The 20,266-nt window shown below is 39.3% G+C and overlaps 1 protein-coding gene across 5 annotated transcripts in view; it reads left to right on the top strand.

The window, feature by feature from the left end:
- The first annotated feature begins 1,971 nt into the window (after window positions 1-1,971).
- The window catches only part of ADAM23 (ADAM metallopeptidase domain 23), a 63,954-nt gene continuing 45,659 nt past the window's right edge, over window positions 1,972-20,266 (top strand). For all 5 annotated transcript variants that reach the window (XM_064719092.1, XM_064719094.1, XM_064719091.1 and 2 more), the window contains exons 1-3: window positions 1,972-2,355; window positions 3,382-3,608; window positions 12,688-12,764. In XM_064719092.1, coding sequence (XP_064575162.1) covers window positions 2,205-2,355; window positions 3,382-3,608; window positions 12,688-12,764 — 455 coding nt within the window. In that variant the 5' untranslated portion in view covers window positions 1,972-2,204. The remainder of the gene's footprint in view (window positions 2,356-3,381; window positions 3,609-12,687; window positions 12,765-20,266) is intronic.

The following is a 20,266-nucleotide window of genomic DNA, read 5'->3' as shown; positions in this document are numbered from 1 at the left end:
TTCTTGTGTGTGGTGAAAGTTTCTGGATTTTTTTTTTAATTGCATGGTCATTCTACTCTTCTTCTCTTTGCTAATAAAATCTTTTCTAAAATTGTATTTATTTTAGATTTGAATGCACTGACATAACTGATCCTTTGTTCTGTTTATATGTTTATGGGGAGAAACATGAGCTGCTGTTTTTTGAAATATTCTAGTGATATCTAATGATGAGGAACAGCTGGGCTGGGTGGGCTGCATGGAAAATGCCTGGAAATGTGAGATTTAAGGAAGACCATTTTATGTGGAAAATGGGTATAGCTTTCTCATTAGACCTAGACAACAGTGAAATCCTAAGGCACATTTTATATTTATTTTTACCCCGGCAATACCACAGATCTGTCTTTTCAAAGTGTTTGTCTGCTGCTACACACCTAGATTTTGAGTTTCCACAAGCAGCATCTATTTAACTGGCATGATAATTCAGATTTAATTGTTTTAAAAACTAATAACACTACTGTTATGAAGTAGTCTGCATAGTAATAATCTGAAAAACTGCTTGTACTTTTAAATTAACAATGATAATGAAGTCACGCTGGAATGTAGAGAAATTATGTGAAACAGAACACTACCTATCTTTCTGGAAATCCATGTGGTATGCAGACTCAGCTTAGAAGGTATAAACTGACAAATAAAAAGCTATATCCAGACCAAAAAAAAAAAAAAAAAAGGAAAAAAAAGGAAACATCCTTATTTCCTCAGCAGCAAGACTTGCACCAAAATAAAGCATATCTGTTCTTGGGTATTACAAGTCTGCCGGGCAAAATGTTTGCTAAGAAATCCATATCTAAACCTGTCTCTGAACTCAGGTTTTCTGACTCCTGAAGTCACAGTATGAATACAAAACAGATTCATCTTCTCATATCTCTTTGAAGTTATTTTTATCTTTGCAACTATTCTTCATCTTGGTGGTTCACCCCAGGCATGCTGGACTGGAACTATGAGCGATGCTGTTCACTGCACAGAAATGCACCACTCCTTGTGCTTGCGGTCCAGACTGCCTGCTGCTGAACGCAGCACCGCAGAGTGGATTTGCACCAGGTCAGAATCTGACCACGCACCTCCCTGCAGTCCTCCTCTCGGTTTATTGTGCATATATCCATTTTCCTTGTAATATCTGCGCACTTTTTTGATAGCATTTGGTTCTCACCTCCACCCCCCTTCATTGCAGGGGTTAGTTAGCTGCAGTCAGTGAGGATGAGCGGGGCCCAGGGACCAAAGGGAACGCCGGGGGGACGCAAGGAGCAGAGCTGTGAGCCGGAGGCGTTGGGAGGGAGGCGAGGGGGGAGCCTGCAGCTCCGCACAACACGTGGAGCAGGGGCTGCTCGTGCACCCCTCTGCAGTAGCTGGGGACTGCCTGCTCTGAACTGCCTCCGCTTCCAGCGCTGCCCCTGCTCTCAGGAGAGCAAAGCTGCCCCTGCTGCTGGTCAGTGCCTCCGGAGACTCCTCCGAACTTTGCTCAGGGCTGATGCATTTCAAAGCTATTTCACCCCTGCGTGAAAGTTCTTTAAAACAGTTCCCAGACCCAGCTGTCTGCAGCTGTGCCCACGTCAGGGGCCAGGTCTGAGCGCTACGCCTCGGGCAGCCGCGCACCCGCTCCCAGCTGTCGCTTCAGCCCGTTCGGCCGCGCCCCGCCGCCCCGGCCCGGAGCGGCTCTGCGCGCAGCTGGCGGCGCTCACCCCGCCGGTAGGCAGCACCTCACTCTCGGCTGCCCAGCGGGCGGCGGCACCCGCGACCGGTGGGGCGCGGGGGTGACGGGGAAGCCGCGCGAGCCGCGTCCGGCCGGTGCCCGCGGGCAGCACATCGGACAGCGGCCGCTGCCCCGCCCGGCCCGGCCCGCTACGAGCGCGCGTGCGCGGGGCCGCGCGGCCGGGGGCGGGCGCGGAAGGTGCGCGCGCGCCGCCGCCCGCCCGCGCTGGCGCTGAGGTGTCGAGGCGGTGCCGGTGTGTCCCTCACGGCGGCGGCAGGAGCCGCACGGGCGGTGCCGCTGCGGGGACCCGCCCGCCCCCGCGCTGAGGTGCCGCTGTGTCCGCGGCGGCGGCAGGAGCCGCACGGGCGGTGCTGCTGCGGGGACCCGCCCGCGCCGCTCCGCCCGCGCCCCCCGGGCACAGCCCGCCGACCTTGAGGGCTGTGCCGCGCTGCCCCCCCGCCCCGGGGCGCTATGAGCCATGAAGCCGCCCGGCAGCAACTCCCTGCGGCAGCCTGGCTGCGGCGGCCGCCGCCGCCCCGCGCTCCTGCCGCTCCTCGGCCGCCTCGTCTCGCTGCTCCTGCTCCTCCATGGCTCCTGTGTCCCCCGGGCCCGCGCGGCTGCAGCCGCCGGTGGGTATGGCGGGGGTGCGGTGCGGGTGCCTGAGGTGTCCCCCGTGATAAACCCCGGCAACATCCATTTCCCTTCAACCATTCCTTCCTCCCTTCCCTCTCCCAGCTTTGTGTACGTGTCTGTGTCGGCGTGCCCGGGGCTCAATTAAGGTTTCCTTGCTTGCTTGCTTTCACAAAAGAGAGGGACGTGCGGTGCCGGTGCTGCAGTGTGTTGGGTAGGGATGCTGCCCGTGAGGGATGCGACACAAAAAGCTCCGGTGGGCTTTGGATGTGTCACGGTGCATGTGGACGGCGATCCGCTAATTTGTCTGCTTGGGGTCGGGTTTTCGGGTGTGCTTTATTGTTTATTTGCGCTTGTTTTCATATAGGTGACATGTGGAATGCTCTGAATGCAGTCTCATCAGAGACTCATCAGAATCATGTTATTATTGTTGGTACATTGCTGTTACTTTGTAATATTGTTGTGTTGTTACATCGCGTTGATTGACTGTGTTGAAATTTTAATGAAGAAAGATACAGGATTTCTTTTCAAAAGCTGCTACTGACGAAAAGGGCTCTTGTCAAAGTTTAAAGTAGTAGAAATCAATTCCCTTTACATAATAGGAAGTTTAGCATTCAGTGCACATGGACTCTGAATTCAGTGTATGTTAGCAACACTGGGGGTATTCTTAACTTTTTGTAGATTTTTTTTTTTGTGAAAGAATTTAGCTATGCAAGAAGATGTAGGGGATAACTATGTATCCATTAAGTTGAGGATTTTTTCCTCCTGAAGGTTGAGAGGTATTAAAATATTTATAATGTATGCATATGAAAATGTAGATTAATGCAATTAAATAAATAATGTTCTTTCTGAAACCATTTTATATGTAAAAAATGAATCAAATCTAGCTCAGTGAGTAAGCTATCTTTTTGTTTGCTTGAGTAATTAGTAAAATGTTAGAAAACTGCAAGCAAATATGTAGCTTTTTCATGGAAATAAACACATTCTGCCATGGAATTTATGGCTGGCATCTTTTTCTTCCCCAGGCCTGCACTGGAATGAAACAGCAAGCGGTATAGAGGAAGTACTGCCAGATGAAGAGAGTACATTTCAACAGAGTAACAGCAGTAACAGTAAAAATAACAGCTACAGCAATGCAATCCAGAAAGAAATCACACTGCCTTCAAGACTAATCTATTACATCAACAGAGACTCTGAGACCCCTTACCATATCCTGGATACCAGGGCAAGGCACCAGCAGAAACATGACAAGGTAGGGTAAACAGAGGCTCATCTGCAGAATTTTCAAAACAGTGATATGTGATGTGGAACTGTGTTTGTTTTGATCTGTATATATTCAAGACTTAATGGTGGTCCCTACCACATTTTTTAGCAATTAAGGGAGTACATGTAATTAAACAAGAATGTAATTTCCCTTGTGTTAACTTAAAGATAATTATTTTGAATTCCAGAATGGTTCAGAAACTGAACTGTAGATAAAACAAATGAGAATTATGTGAGGTTGACTTGACTAATCAGTATAGATTCTGGTGTCTTCACTTTTGGTACACTACCATCAACAAAATGTTTCTTCCAAAATAGCTCTGGACTGCAGAAGTACCTGCATAGGGAGCTTCTTTGGAATCCTGAACTTGCAGCATGAATTACTTAGCTTTGAGTGTGCCATGCACTACCTAATAAATGCAGCATTCATTCCCTGCCACTGCATGGCCAGTGAAGACCACTGTAAGTGTTACCATTTTTTGTCAAACAGTACCTGTGTTCCTCATATTTTATGGAAAGATCCAGTATTACATTTTGTATGGATGCACCTAGTAAGTTTTTTGGGGTTTTTTTCCTCCTGAAATTATATGGAGTTGAACAAACTTTGGTTTTGGGAATAACTTTGTAAAGAAATAAACCTGTCTAAACAATATCACTTAGTACCCTTTAAATTAATTTCATCCCATTTTTATGAATCTTTATTAAAAAAATTAATTTCTTCCTACAGGGTAAAGTGAAGGTAAAGATGGTTTGAATATAAAGAGGTAGGGAAGAGACAACAAAACAAGTCAGTGTGTATGATATTACTGGAAGACTTAGCCATAATGGAGTTCCTACCTATTGAATAGCATTTCTCTTGAAATTTTAGACAGTGAATTTAATACATGTTATATGTCCTTATGCTAATATTGATTATGTGCCATTTCAGATGTGAAGTTAATAAGAAGGCACTGAATAATCTTTGAAAAAAAAGGTTGAGGTACCTGTATAATTTTTATTTTTTAATAGGAAGAGAGGTTGCTTCCTAGCTTATTGAACATGGATACTGGTGTGTGCCTTTGGATGCATCTCAATACATGAATGTGTTATGGTTGGCACAGAAAAGCTTTTTGTTGGAAACTGGAGCTACTTAAGAGAACACTACATTCACAACTAATATTCTTTCAAGTGACTCCACTCTTTTAAATACACTTAAAACACTAAGGTCTTGCTGCTCCCCTCTTGGGGAGAAAGGGATTTAAAAGTGCTTGCAGACTTGCTTTTGGGAATAATGCTTCTTCCACATTGCTGTATGTTGGTTTGAAATCCATTGGGGACAATGTGCCCCAATCTCTGTGCTTACCCAGCACTGCCCACCAGAACGTTGCTGTTGCTGTTCTTCCTCTGCCCTACCTTGTACCTACACATTGGAGTAAAGCTCTGCAGAAATCAGTGCTGACAGAATTGGTATTGATTTCCTTGGGCATGCTTGCTGCTGACTGTTGTGTAAAGTGGATCTTCTTTCTACTCACTGTGTCCCTTTTAAGCACAGGGAATGCTAATGCTGCAGTTTTTCCCCCAGAAGGGTTCCTCAGTCCTGGGCCTTCATTGAGAGTGCCATTATGTTGACTTCATTCTTCTGGCATGAAATTTCGATTGTTTTATATTTACTGTTTATATTTAATTGAAGAAAAGAGTGGATTATGTTCATTGTCTGGATGGATTTTTGCATGTCTTGCTTCTGGTCATCGTACCTGACGCCTTCACCCCAACTTGCATCTTGTGCATTTCCTTGGTATTATATTATTTTGTTCTGTTTAAGATTTGCTATGATCTTCTCTGTAGAGCAATAATCAAGGCAGGGGGAAGTCTGGAAGTTGTAAAAAGAAAACCCAAACAACAACCCATAAACAAAACAATGCAATTGATTGTGAAAGATACCTAGGGGTTGGCTTTGACTTGGGGGGGGGATTCTTTTCAACACTGGCTTTTATCCTTCCCAAAATTAAAAAATATATATGGTAATAAAGATACATATGAGGTATATAAGATATATATGGTAATATAAAGGTATATGTGGTAATATAAAGGTATATAAGATATATATGGTAATAAATCCTACCTGTGGGATTTTGATGTCTCTTACTGGTAATTAAGAGAAGTAGTTAGGTAAATAACTATTAAATAATAGTTAGGTAAAGAAAGACATCTGTACATTAGGATTTTTTTAATAATGTGAGAAAAGTTAAGACAGCCTTCTATATGTATAGAGTGGGAAATTTTGAGGAAAAAATGTTTTTGTTGTTCTTTCACTGTTCTTGGGTCTATACATTTTAGCCTCTATTTTCTTGTCAACCTTAATATGCCATTTATAGGCATATGTTGTGGAAACAGTCCCTAACTATTGATAATATTCAGTAGACTCCTTTCTGTGGAACTTCTGTACAGTGGTCAGAATAATGTAATATGGCCAGTTTGTGGGATTAGGCCTGAATGCCTCAGAAATGCTGAGTCACTGTAAGGAGAGGGTGAGACTAGAAGAAATGATTTGCATATGGAAAGAAAGAGATTGGAGAAGTTGGAGAAGTATAATGATATAAAATTGTTTAAAATATTCTTTAAAAATCATGTCCCAAAGTAAGGGATGTTCTTCATGCGATGTTCTTCATGAAATGTTGGTAGAAATTAAACACTGCAAACAGTGTAGCAGAGAACAAAACCCCCATAAATAATAATAACTTATTATTATAATAACTTTCTTAGTACTGATTTTCTGTATCCCCTTTTGGTGAAATGTCATCATATTGAGGAGGTGTTTGTCATCAAGCCCCTCTCGCATTCCTCCTTTTTGGAAAAAGCTTTTTATCACTGCTGAAAGAAAGAAATGTTCATCATAGTTTTGACAAAGTGATCTATCTCCAAGGGGGCAGAGTTCTAGTATATACTTTATTTTAGCTTTATGCTCTTAAAAAAGCAGATTTTAACTACTTGATGCTTGAAAACTCTGAATTCTGTGTACCTGTTTCCTCATAGTCAAATTAAGGCTAGCTGGTTTTGAGTTCTTCTGAAGTTATTTTTAGTGCAAAATGCTCGAAAATGAACATCTATTTATAAAAACACACTGAAGAAGCTCACAGGAATCCATAAAATTGATGAAGAGGTCTGAGTCACCTGTGGTCTTTTTAAGCTTCTGCAGGTGGAGGTAGGATTTTGAAGGAACTGTTAATCTCTTTATTGAACTGGACGACTGCTTTGGTTCATTTTCACAGGCTACATACACAAGATTTTAGGAGCTAGCAGGAAGACTGCATGGGGCACAGCTTGTCACAAAAAGCTAGGAGCAAGTCCTTACAGTGGCCAGCAGAAGGAAAAATCCTGCAATGCAAGGTGTTTGAAGATAATAGGATTGCTGGAGAAACAGAGCCCAGGGCAATCTTAGCAAATTTTGAGTGGAAAATAACTCAAACTGTATTTATATGGAGGCTGACTGTATCTGCTGGAGAGTTTCTGAATCAGAAGTTTTCAGGAGCTGTAAAGAAGCTATCTCTTCATGCATAATTATAAGCTGTTAATGTGATTTTTGGGAAGGAGAGAGGTGTTAGTAAAGCTGTTTTGCAGATCCTAAAGAGGAAAAAATAAGGAAGAGTACTTTTGACTATGACGATGTTTCCCCCTTCCCTAAAAAAGTTTGATTTATTTTGAGCTATTTTTCATGGAGGGGAACTCCAGGTGTTTCTGATCAGGTCAGGTGTTTGTCATTTACATAAAGAACATACTCCTGCCAGATGGATGCAATAATTTTTGCTGTGTTGCCTTGCTTTAAAGGTTGGGATACAGTGCTATCTCAGTCCTCTATGTAACTTTTGTATGCAGCATATGAAAGTTGAGCAGGAAAACATCCTTAAGATGAAGGAAAACAACTCTTTTCTATTTAAAAGGAAGCAGTATTGGGAAAAAAGCAGTGTGGTTTTTTTTTTTTTTTTTTGTTGTTGAAGAATCTTTGTGGTATTTCAGCTGGCTTTGTCTTTTCTTTCTTTTTCCCTGATCTTTCTGTGGTGCAGCTTCAGTTTGCACTACTTGTAAATGAAAGATTGTGTGTACTTTTTTTTTTTTCTCTATTCTATATTGAATTTATATTAATGCAAAAGGCTTATCTTGACTCTGTGTCTTCAGTAGTTACTAACAGGAGGATTGAAATTGGTCTTCCTGTCTTTTGTTTCTCCAAGTAGATTTTCCTTATGCCAACTTCAACTAGATTTAGGTCTTTGTTTCTTAGCTGAAATGCAGGTCATGTTATTTCTACAACTTCTTAAATCCTTTTTTTTAAATGTATTTCTGGATTCTTTCAGGAGCTTCACACAATAACCTATGAAAGGTTTAATTTCCTAAGTTTTAGGTGGGACAACACTTGTACTATCTATGCCTTGTTCTGAAATAGAAATAAATGAAGTTTATAGGTTTTCTAGCATTTGTGGGAGGCTGAGTACTGCAGGAAGGTGGCCCAGGAGAGGGATGCGCTACTTTGTAGGGCCTTACAAAAAAATCCTCAGGGGGGAGATACGGCTTTGGAGGCCAATGTTACTACAGAAGGGTATCCAAGGATTGCCATGGTGGGAGAGAAGGGTGAGTTGTGGCCCCTGGGGTTTAGATACACAACAGCAGGATTGCTTCCAGAGGTCTTTTTTCACATGCCCATAACCTTTCTTGCAAAGAACAGTCTTCAAGGCTTGGGGTTCAAGTGCATCAAAGTAACTCCTCTGTTGTTAAAGTCCAGAGACGAATCATCAACAAGAGGTTTTCTTTTGATGATTTGTCTTCTGTATGTTTAAAACATACAGAAATGCTGTATTTTTTAAACATCAGTTTTTACATGCTGCTGGCACATTTATATATTCTGTTTCAATATGAAATGCTTTATTTCCAGGGAGCAGGGGAAGGTTGTTTTGGTGGATGTGCCACACAGTGGAATGTAACCAAATGCTAGAAGAGGGAATGGTGTCTGTGAGGTCTGAGGATAGGCTAACAAGCTGAAAGCAGGATTATAAACTAATATGTACTAAGTCATGTTGAGTTGTGACAAAACTAAGACTGTTATTAGAATGGAGGTCTAGAGCAAAAAACTGTTTTAATGGTGTAAAATCCATCTAAATCTGACTTAGATTTCTATTTCCATCCATAATGAGAATGATGAAACCTCTTGCTCAGCTTCTAAACTTGGAGAGGTAGCTTTTGGCCATTATTTTAGTCAGCAGAATTGTATGAAAAAAATAGATTTCTAAAAGCAATGAGCTTGTCCTTTGGAGATTGTATCTGCATGAATATAGCAAAAAACTCATAGCTACCATTAGTCAGTTAAATAATGCTGTTAATTTTGTTTAAAGACTTGTAATGGAACTTAGTATTTTTGAAGGGATAACACATTATTGCATTGGGCATCGTTTTACTGTGAAGAAAGTAAAACTAATGTAGTAGTTTATTTTTGGTGATGATGATTGTAAATTTCCTGAAAGTCTGAAAAAAGTGAATTATCGAGAAAGGATGCCCACATAAGATAACAAAAACAATGAAAGGATTCAAATTGTGACGTAGATCGGTAGAACTGAGATTCCTGTTACAGCCATTTTTATATTGAAACATACTGTAACCTAATGACTGACTTGAAAGAAACTGGAATTCTTTATACATATGGATTTTTAGCTTGAAAAAAACCCTGAGAAGTTCTACTTTGCATAAGCAGCTATACCACTCTTAGAATGTCCCTAGTATGAAGAATCTCTTATTACAATGACTTTACCAGTAATTTGAGCTCCCAGAGCAGGGGGAAAAAAAGTTGGTTTTTTTTTTTTTTTTTCCCCCGTAAAATTTGGGTATGAGGACAGGAAGAATTTGAGAGACTTAGACCTTTCTTCATCCCACATTGCTGTACATCATCAGTAAGTCTGCTGAAGAAAAATTTTATGTAATTTTGGAGCTTTGCCATTGGAATAGGCTGTCAAAGCAGGAACCTCTGCAGAGGTTTTTAGATTATAAGCAAGCACAGACAAAGGAACTTGGTCTCCTCTTTATGTAAATAAAGAATACTTTTGCAGGTGTGAGCATTTGCATGTGCACAGGCTGTACAAGAGGATGATGCTTTTTCCTGTGAAAAGATGTATAGTCTTCAAAATACGTGCTGATCAACATTATATTCCTGTTTGAATTGATATTTCTTTGGCAATGAGAAGAACACTGTATTTCAGATTATTCTTCAGGTATTTGTATTACACAGTAGTTGATGAGAGAATACAGTGAAATTATAAGGTGGATAACAGAATTGCAGATACTTTTCTGAAATCTTTCCTCCTATCATTATGGCACATGATGGTTGTAATGCTTAAAACACCTGATTATAATTCGCTTTCTATGCTAACTTATTGCAGGAAAATAATGTTTCAGGATTAGATATTTATTCTCATTACCTTCAGCTGCTTTAGGGCTTTTGGGAGTGGTGATCTGTTGTTAAACTGAATTAAGAGAATCTGTATTTGCTGTAGCAGCAGTGTATTGCATTCACCTGAATTCAAAACAGTGCTTTTGCTAAACTGCAGGGATTTAAAATCTTTTTGAAACCCATGGTTTCAGCTGAGTTTGGTGAACATGCCCTGCTGCAGGTCATCAAATTAGTGTCAGCTGCTTTGCTGCAATTGCTTTTGTGTACAGGCTGCATCTGCTAGTGAGTCACACTAATAGATAGCAAGTGTTTTTATACACAGAAATGTTTTCAGAAATAGCAATGTTGCTACAAGCAATAGCAATACATTGCTACAATAGCAATGTAATTCTACAAGAGGAAGGGGTTTTATGATATTGCAGACCAAGAATAAAAATTACTTTTAATAATTTGAAATTGCAGAAAGATAAAGAATACATGGTTCACGGCTTAGAAGCTTGAAGGGTGATACACAGATACCATTGAACAGTCTTGGTTGGACAACAGGAAAGCTGGTCAGGTCAGACTGGTCATCCATCTAGCTGTCACTGAAATCAGTAGCTAATGCCTAGGGAGAGATTTCTCATGTTCCAGAATTATCTTAATGGAATAGTTCGTGCTGTTGTACATTTTGCAGATATTTAACGTTGAAATGTTGTTTGTGGCATATATATGAGAACACATCTTTTTAGGTAAATGTTACATATGGAGGAGATTCAAAGCAGTAGCTTGTGTATCTCTTAAGTGGAATCCTTATGGCACAAAACTAATTGCAGCCCTTTTCCTGTAACAAATTTTCATGCTTTAAAAAAAAAAATAATACATGTGTGTTTTGAAAACATAATAAAGTTTTTGTCATGAACAGGTGCTTGGAAAGCTCCTTGTGATACTTTTTCCTTTATTTCATCTGTAAAAAAAAAAAAAGTGGATTTGGGGTTGAAAAGCCTTTCCTACTAGGTATGTATTTAACCTGACATTCCCCTTTTTTTTAATGTATGTGCCAGCAGAGTCTTTCTGAGCATGCCACCTGTTTGTGCTTATACTTAAACTGTTTTGCTCTGCTGATTCAGAGCAGCTGTAAACTCAGATCTGCCAGGCCAGTGTTAGCAAATTGGTGAACTGGTGAGACAACAATATACATTTACCAAAAAATAGAGCAGAGAGAAAGCTTAGTAGTGGTTTGCTTCTATGTGATTTTAGATATCAGCTGGGAATATTATTTTTTTAATTCTTGTTTAGAGTAATTGTATTTTTAATGAACAAAAACAGGCTTTAGCTAAGATTCTTTAATGGCATTAAAAGGTACTTAAAATACTTGTACATGACTTGTTTTTAAAAAAGAAGCCTGACAACAAAGCTCTGTGACCCTATTGAAAGGGAAATTATAATTCTGGTAGCAAAGAATGATAAAGTGTTACAGGAAATGTCACAGCTGATTTTAGTTACAATAGCAATTTTAAAAAATTATATTGAAGAATTTTCTGAAAGATGATTAATAACTTTGCTGAGAAGGAAGATTAAAATCGGTGCTGCTTTGTGTAGTGCAAGAATGGAAGAGAAACATGAAGACCTTATCCTTTGTGGAGAAATTTCCAAAAGAAAACAGAACTAACCATAAAAGCTAACTTTCATACTATTTAAGTTGTGCTGTAAACTAGCTAGAACTTGATATATTTTCTGTGACATGTGACATACCTGAGGGTTAATTGTGGTGTTTAATAAAAAATAGGGGGTTTTTTGTCTTTTGACTAATGGGCTTAGTCATAATATTCCAGCTTTGTGTAATTATTTATACTGTATCAAATTAGTGTATAAGTGAGCATGATTTTATTAGAATGTTATCAGGAAAGATACTGTGAAATTCAGATGTAATCTCTTCAACCCTGCTAGAACAGCTCTTCACAAAAAGGAATTCTTGGATCATCTCTTATCATTTCCCCATTTTTCTAGAAACAGATAAGCATGTTTCAAATGTCTTTGGCTACAGTTATTGCAGTATAGAGAAAAATAAAGAATACAATTTACCTGACAAGAACTGAATATCCTGAAGTTAAACTTAACTCCCTGTGCAAGACAAGCTAATGTTGATCTGTTGTGTGTTGACCAGCATCAGTATTCTTTATACTGATTTAGCTACAGTGCCAAGTACAAGCCATTAATTGGGAAGGGATTACTTTGAAGGCGTTTTTCATAATATGTAATAGGAACCTTGCCATGATTTTCATATTTGAAAGTGTGTATTACAAATGCTTTAATTATTTCAGCCTTTTAAAGGGAATGATTGCAATAACTAAATTAAAAGAACAGTATACTACATTGCTTATGTTACACAGCCATCTGGTTATGGCAAAATATAGACATTTGTGTGAAACTTTTTTTTTCCTTTCCATTTTGTGAGGGATGAGTGTGTGTTTCAGAGTATGCTTTTCAGGTACCATTTGCTTCCTTCTAAAAAGGAAGTCCTTTTGAATGAGAATTTGGTACAAGGGCAAAAGTTTTCATATGCCCATGAGATTCATCAAAATAAGCATGTTTTCCATAACTTTGTTTTTCACAGTCACATTTGTTTTGTATCTAAAACTCAGTGAATATTTTGACAACTGTGTGTTTCTGTTTACAGGCTGTACATCTGGCCCAGGCGAGTTTCCAGATTGAGGCCTTTGGCTCTAAATTCATCCTTGACCTCACACTGAATAAGTAAGTGCATGATTTGAGGTTGCTTTCACTCCTGCTCTTATTATCATCTTGTGGTGCAAGGTCAGGGCATGTAACATTCCAAGATTTGTTGAAAAAAGATGCTGTTATCCAAGTTTATTAATACAAAACAGCATTTAACATTTTTCATGTAAGATATCAGTAACACTTGCTGACACCCATAAAGTAGATACCCTTAACATTTTATTGTTCATGGTAAAATAAATTGTGATAGATGGAGAAATTCCAGTATGGGTAGTATTTGCAAAATGTGGATTTTCTTGTGCTTTTTTAAAAACTAATTGATGAATTATCATGAGATGTTTTAGTTGCTCAAGTCAGTGTGCAGAAATACTGTAAATACTTGTATGGATAGCTCATCTTTAGTGATGTGGAAATCATGTATTGTCACTACAGTCTTGGAGTTCCTAATGAAATGGGACTCTTAATGGTGTGGCTGTGCTGAAAAGTGCAGCTCAAGTCTGCTTGCTGTAAGACAGACAATTCTACACAATTCTTTGGTCTAGAAGAGCTGATTTGTAATACAGGGCAGTGGTGGTTTAGTTGTGTATATCCCACATGCTTTTATATCACCCCTGAAAGTGTGGAACTATGATTTTTTAAAAATTGTAATGACCTCTTTTTATGGATACTGAAAGTTTAAAAACAAGGCAGAAAATTCATACTAAATATTGGACAGGTAAAATGTAATGCCCAAAAGTGCATTTGCCCCTTCTATGTCTCTTGAGACTGAGCATGCTTAAAAAAGGAGAAACAAATTTACAGAAACATATTGATTTTAAAAAGCATTCCTCTGTTCTTGAGGTTCATATGAGGTCTTTTTTTGGTCTTAAACTGTCATATAAGGGAAGTTTTGTTAGGGATACAGACAGAAACTTAGTAAATCTAATAGCTTTTAAAAGCAGCAAGTTACTACTTTAGAAAATTTGCAGAACTTATATTTGTATATTTGGCTTCTTGGCTGCTAATTATCAGATATTTTGCTGTAAAGGTGAACTGGAAACATTTTCCTTCATCCATGCATAATTTTGAAGTTAGGTTGCTCTTGCATTTTTTCTTTCAAAATGTTACGTGAAGTCTTGAGTGTCTGGCAAAAGATGAATTATGGGAATGTCACACAATTGAAGGACAAAGAAAGCTTGAAGATAACTGGATGTTCTCTAGGCTCTGGAAAAATTATAGTGTAATTGCAAGACTGTATTGTTTTATGAGGGTTGGACCTGTGCATAGTAATTCCAGTGGATAATCATGACATACTTGTGAAGGGAACCAGTATTTAGTGCCCTCTAAGCTACAGGGAATTCCTCCTCTTGGTGTGCTTTCACTGCTCCTGTCTGCACATCTGCACAAGCAGTGAGTGTGAGCACACATTCCCAAGATGGCAGTGTGTGTGGGGTATGGCTGGTAACACAGACAGTGACAAAGAAAAGCCATTGCCTTTACTGGCACCATGTAAACATGCTGACAGCACTTGGGAGAAGAAAACAGGCTCATGAGGTTCTTCCACAGCTGATGAGAATTGAAAGTTTGCTTGTGAAAGGTACTCCAGCCCTCTTCTGGATCAGGGGCAGGACAGCATTCACTGACACAAACATTAACACAGGCTTTAGGTTCATTCAGTATTGGTGCCCAGGCTTGAGGTCTCTTATGTGGTCACTGTCTTAGGCCTTAGGCTTTCCAGATACGGATCTCCCTATAGCTGTTGACTGACTCTCAAGTTTCCTTGCAGATCACACCTATGCAGGATAGAGAGCAAGGTCACAAAGGGGGTGTTACAAGTAGGACTTAACATAGGACAGACAGCAGTGATCAGGTGCAGGGCTGTGCCAAAAAAGCTGACTGTCTTGCAGCTTATGCTAGTGACTCCTTTTCAGGCCACCTCCTCTCTGTTTTCCATAGGCTCTGTCCTGATTCACCTTTCCTACCCTTGGCACATTCCCTGAATGTTCCATAAAAATGATTGCACATATCCACAAGTCTGGGCAGACATCCTGAGATAAGTTTGTTCCTTCCCAGGAGACAAATTACGTTGTTTACTGCTTCTTATCTGTTCTAAATTTCTGGCTGAACCTCTTCAAGACCGTGCTTGAGTGGCTTCTTCCATGGCCTGGTGGTCAGTGGCCTAACAGAGACTATAATGAAGACCAGAACTCTTATCTCCTGTTCATTAGGATTTGGGTTTTGTTGCATTTCCTGTCTGAGTCTCCTGGTGGATGGCTATTATCCAAGTAAAATCACAAGCCCATTGACATTCCCCATATCCTGGCAATGTTACCGCTTCTCCAGTCCTGCTGTTTGTCCTTGCTTATTTTTAACAACAAATGGTTCATAAGTAAATGACAGATTTTTTCTAATTGTGGCTGCTTTCTCAGCAATCAAAAAATGCAGTGCCTATCACTTCAAAAAGAGAGAGGGAATGAATTTGCTGTGCACTTTGGCTGAAGAAGTTCTGCTCTTGTGATATCAGGAATGTTCTTACTGCCTATATATAAGGCATAGGGTGCTCAGATGCCTTACTGATATCCCTACTGCTTACCTCTTTATGCATTAGGTTTTCTCCTGGCTTCTTTAGTGGTTTTTGTCTCATAAACATTTGACTCTTTAGCTGGTTCTGCTCCAGAAAATAACTTCAAAAACCTGTGATAGTTTTTGACTGGACATAATACTTTAAAACTGTAAGTCATAAAACTTGTAACATAAATTGTAAATACCCATAGACAATGATGTGAAAAAGACCCATTCCTGTGTTTCAGTTATTTTTATGTGTAGAGCAAAAAGCAGCATTTTGCTGCTATGTTGGGTTGTAGTTGGCATAGTGCTAGTGTCTAGTCAGAAGCAAAGGCAGAACAATATGGAATACCCTTGTATATGATGAATATATATTTCCATCAGTTGTCTAAGGTGAGTTAGTGCCACCTACACTGTATGTGTTCTGGGCATTTTGGTTTTGTTCCTGTGTGTTTTTTTGAATGTTCTACAAGTAATTGAAGCTAAAATCGAGGATGGTTGTTGCATGCAAACAGGTTCTAGTTTTTGGTTTTCTGTACCACTGTTGGAAACTTTGTGATTTCCTACCTTCTTTGTTGCAGATGCTCTTTTTTCACAGCAAATACTATAACTTGACAATTAAGTGAAGAAAATTGGATATTCAATTTCATTAATCTATAATGGGTTAAATAATGTTTTTAGTTAATACTCTTAGTATGAAAATGGAAGATTGTAAGGTATTTGTAGTGTGGTGATTGAAATGTAGTAGTGGGGTAACAATCCCACTGGAAAAGTTAGACTTACAATTCAACTAAGATTGTCTGCCCAAACTCAATAAACTTCCTATGCAATGAGTAGCATGTAGCATTGTCATAAAACAGAATTTATATAAAGAACCTTTGTTCACTTAGCAAGTTCACTTTTGTCCTCAAATGGCAATGTTGGAACATTGTATTTGGGTAATCAATGATTCTAGTATATCTGACCAGTTTCTTATTTTATATTGCTGCATTATTTACCTTGCAAACATATGTCTGCAAGGTGCTAGAAAATTAGTTTTTAATGATCTCATTTCCAGCAACTTGTAAAAAGGCTTTTAACTTGCTGTTTTTCTGCTGAAAGAGAAGAGTTTGTGCAGGTAACTCTTAAAGTCCTATTTTAAGGTAGCAGGCTTTATGTTCTGGTGTAGTACTAAAACACATTAAAGAGCAGCACTACCAAAAGCAGTGAATTAAAAATGTCTACTTGCTGCTTTTTTAGTGAGGAGGGAAGTTGGCTGTATTTTCTGTCAGTTTAGAGCCATGGTCCAGTTCCAGCACAGGGGGCTGAGGCTGTGCTGGAACCTTCACCCAGTGGGACCGTGGGGGCTGAGACACACCCAAGAACAGGAAATTAGTGGGCAGAAACAGAGGGGAAACCCAAAGACAAAAATTTCTCTCCCTTCCTATGGATAACTTGCCTCAAAATTTAGGATTCTTGGGGAAGGGGAGGAAAAAGAAATCACGAAAATCAGTCTGTATTTTTTAGCTTTTCCTTCTTTTCTCTGTAGAGGTCCATCTTTCTAGGAGACTCAGTTTCCAGGAAAATGGATTTCTTTTCCATGAAGATATCATAGAAAAAATGTTTGGCCTCTTTGACATGAACTGAAAAAACCCATCCCCACTGCATTTGACCACATGACTTAACAATTTGAGATATTAAAAGATGATGACTGTGGTGGAAAGTTAGTTTCTTTTGTGAAGTGCAGCCAACGTAAGAGAAAAGTTTATCTAATTGTTTAAACCTTATAATTGGTGTTTATTCTTTGCGGTGTATGTTTCTGTAGGACTGAATTAGCTGGAGAATGGTCCCAGAGGAGGTTACAATGTTAGCCTAATTTAAAAAACAGGAGGGCAATAACTGAATTATTTGAGAAACTACTTGATTCTTGGGGTTTTTTTATAATTCTTTTTTAAAATAAAATTTCATTCTTTTTAAAATGAAAATGGGAAAGCTAGTCACAGTTTTTCAGAAGGAAACTTTGAGTACTTATGACATTCCTTAAATAAACAATAGAAATTTAATAAATTCACCTAAAAACTGTGAGTTCAACAAAGTTTGTGAATATAATTGAAACTGTTAATATAAACAAGTGTGTAGATGGGCATTGCATTAGATGATCATGCCTTGATTGTTTTAAAACAATACTGCAGCAAGGTCTCTTTTGTTTTTTTGTTTTTCCCGTCTTTATGTGCTACTAAACTCTGTCTGTCAAATGGACAAAAACATCTGATGGGTGTTCGGCTAAATAACTCAACTAAACTAGGTTGCTCAGACACTGGTACTGAGCTTGAAACATTTCAGAATAGTTAATAAAGTATTGCCTGGTAATAGGTTAGTGTAAAGATAATTTAAGAAGTATGCAAGAAAGGTAATTCTTGCTGAACTCTGATTTTCTGCAGGCTGTCTGCTAGGTTGCTAGGAAGGGAATTTGCTCACCTGTATATGATATCTTTTGGTAATTTCATAGCCTTTTCCAACCCAAATCAATTCTCTCCATCAGGATAGTTAGATGCCAGCTGAGGTAAGCCACTTTTACTCTGCAGCTCTCCTGCTAATGAAAACATCAGCAGTGAAGTACATGCCAGGGAAGTGGATGTGAGTTCTTCAGAAAGCATCTGCTGCTTGCTTCAACAGCTGGTCTGTGCCTTCAAAGGCAGCAGCTACAGGGAATGGCAGATCCCTTTGCTGCTTATTTTGCATTTCTCAGATAGAAGAGTCAGGGAGCAAGACAGCTCAATAAGAACAATTATCTGAGATAAACAAGGCAGGGTGGAAGGAACTGTAGAAAAGGACACAGCAGACAAATTATTTTGTCATTAGTTCATTCAGTATGTTGCAACTTAGTGTGTTCATTGCACAGGATCATACTAATGTGTCACTACCTAAACAGACTTCTGTCTGATGTGATCATGACTGACACTCATTTCAGTTCAAGCTTGCACTGTTTCTGGTGCTTGTCATACTGAAAGTCAAATTTGCTGTGCTGGATGCATTTCTGCCCTAAGCAATATGTGAATGGCATAAAATGGATCAAAGGTGGCAAAATACAGTCCAGTGTAGATTAGATGCAAATGTATTTCATAAAACTCAGGTTTGCCTTTCAGAGGTAAATTTAGGCATTCTGTAAGTGATAATGAAGGAAGAAGAGTTATTTTGTGCTGTGGAGACCCCTACTTTATGCATAGAGTTTTGTGCTTCATTCCTCAGGCAATTGTTCTACATGAGCTCTTAATCAATGTATTCTAGGCCTTTCTTTTTGATGCCACTTACATAAAGGGCCCCATCACACCTCCTGGTGAAATTACAGTGATCTTCTGTGTATGTCTTTTGTGTAGGAAAAAATGCTTGAAAGTTATTTTGGTTAAGCATTCTATTTTTTTTTTTTCCTTTAATACTTTGTCTTTTGTCAGATTTGTCAGTGTTAATAACAGGTAAAAGTTTTGTAGGGGAAATTTACAGTAGCAGTTCTATGTATATTTTTACATCTGTTGTTATTCCCAGAGTTTTAGCAAAATGTAGAACGAATTTCGTTACCCTTCCCGTCTTTCTCAATGTTTGCAAGCAAGATGTTCTTTTGGATGTTTTGCTAGTGTAGGCAGATAGTTGAAATGAGACAAAGTGATACAAGGTACCTGACAAAAGTCAGGTACTTGCCAAGGGGGAAGCATACAGTTTAAGGAACAGCTGACTGTTATTTTATAATGGAATGTTCAAAATTCTTGCTGTCCTGAGGGAAATGTTAAGAGAAAAAAGCCCTTGCATGACCTTGGTGGTTGTGTGGCAAGCTTAAAAACATAATGACCAGAAACTAGAGATAAACACTCCAGTCCAGCCTTGCATGAGAAACAATTTTGTGAAATCAAAAGTCTTATAAAAAGCTTTTCCGCTCCACCTTCTAGGTGGTGGATTCTGTGTTACATTTGCCAAAAGGGTGCTTCACAAATTAAAGTCGAGTTTTGTTCGTAGCATGGCATTTGGGAAGTATTTCATAAACAGTGGCCTTAATTTTCTGTGGAGGGCATTTGTTCAGCATGGAGAATTCCACTGAAGTGCCTTGTGTCCTGCAGATGCCAAAGGTCCATCTTGGAGCTGGCTGGCACCAGCTCTGTTGGAGATGGGGGAAGCTCCCAGCAGCTTCTCAGAGCGCCACTGCCACAGCTCCCCCACTGCCAAAACCTTGCCACACAGACCCCATACATGTGGGGAGGTCGGAGATGAGAAAAGTGTGGAGTCTACTGGGAAACTCTCTGCATCCCTGCTTTGTACTTGCAGTATTTGTGTCTATACATACAGGAGTTTTCCATCATAAGTACTCCATGTTAGATATCCTGTCATGTGGGACACGGTATTAGGACAACACCGAACTGGGAATTCTTTGGCAGTTGGAACTGAGAGGCTAAAGAATGGAAAAGGTTGGCAGATGAGGAACCAACTAAGTTACAAAAGAAGTTCAAACAAAATCCAAGAAAAGAATACTAAATTCTGGAAAGGTGCTGCAAAGGGTAGACTAAAGTTTTGAGCAGCTCTTATGTCACACAAAATAAGATAAATCTGAGAGAAATGCTGTAATTAAACTGTAGTTAGTTGTGAGTCAGTACACAAAGGGGATGCCACTTACTGCAAGTGTTACGAGATGCAAAAAGCTCTAGATAGCATAGAAAGAAGTTCTGAGATCAGTCATAGAAGAGTCATACTAAAAGAGGGCAAAAAAGAAGGTGTGAAACTGTGAGCTTGATTTGGCAACAGGTAGTTAAGTGCTGATCCAGGAATTTGAAGAAACCAAATGGTCTTCATGAATTAAAGCAGAAATGTCTGTAAAAATTGGAATCTGGTCAGGGCCCTATCATGTTAACACAGGTCCTGTGTTTAATCATTCTCAGTAATTTTTTTAATACTTGTATTCTAATTACAGTTTTCAGTTTTCTTGCTTATGTCAGTTACCTGTAGCCTTGTCT

The sequence above is a fragment of the Zonotrichia leucophrys genome, chromosome 7, assembly GCF_028769735.1.
Source record: "Zonotrichia leucophrys gambelii isolate GWCS_2022_RI chromosome 7, RI_Zleu_2.0, whole genome shotgun sequence".
In the NCBI taxonomy this organism is placed as follows: domain Eukaryota; kingdom Metazoa; phylum Chordata; class Aves; order Passeriformes; family Passerellidae; genus Zonotrichia; species Zonotrichia leucophrys.
Note: the sequence above shows the minus strand (reverse complement) of the source record. Positions and strands in the feature narration are given on the sequence as shown.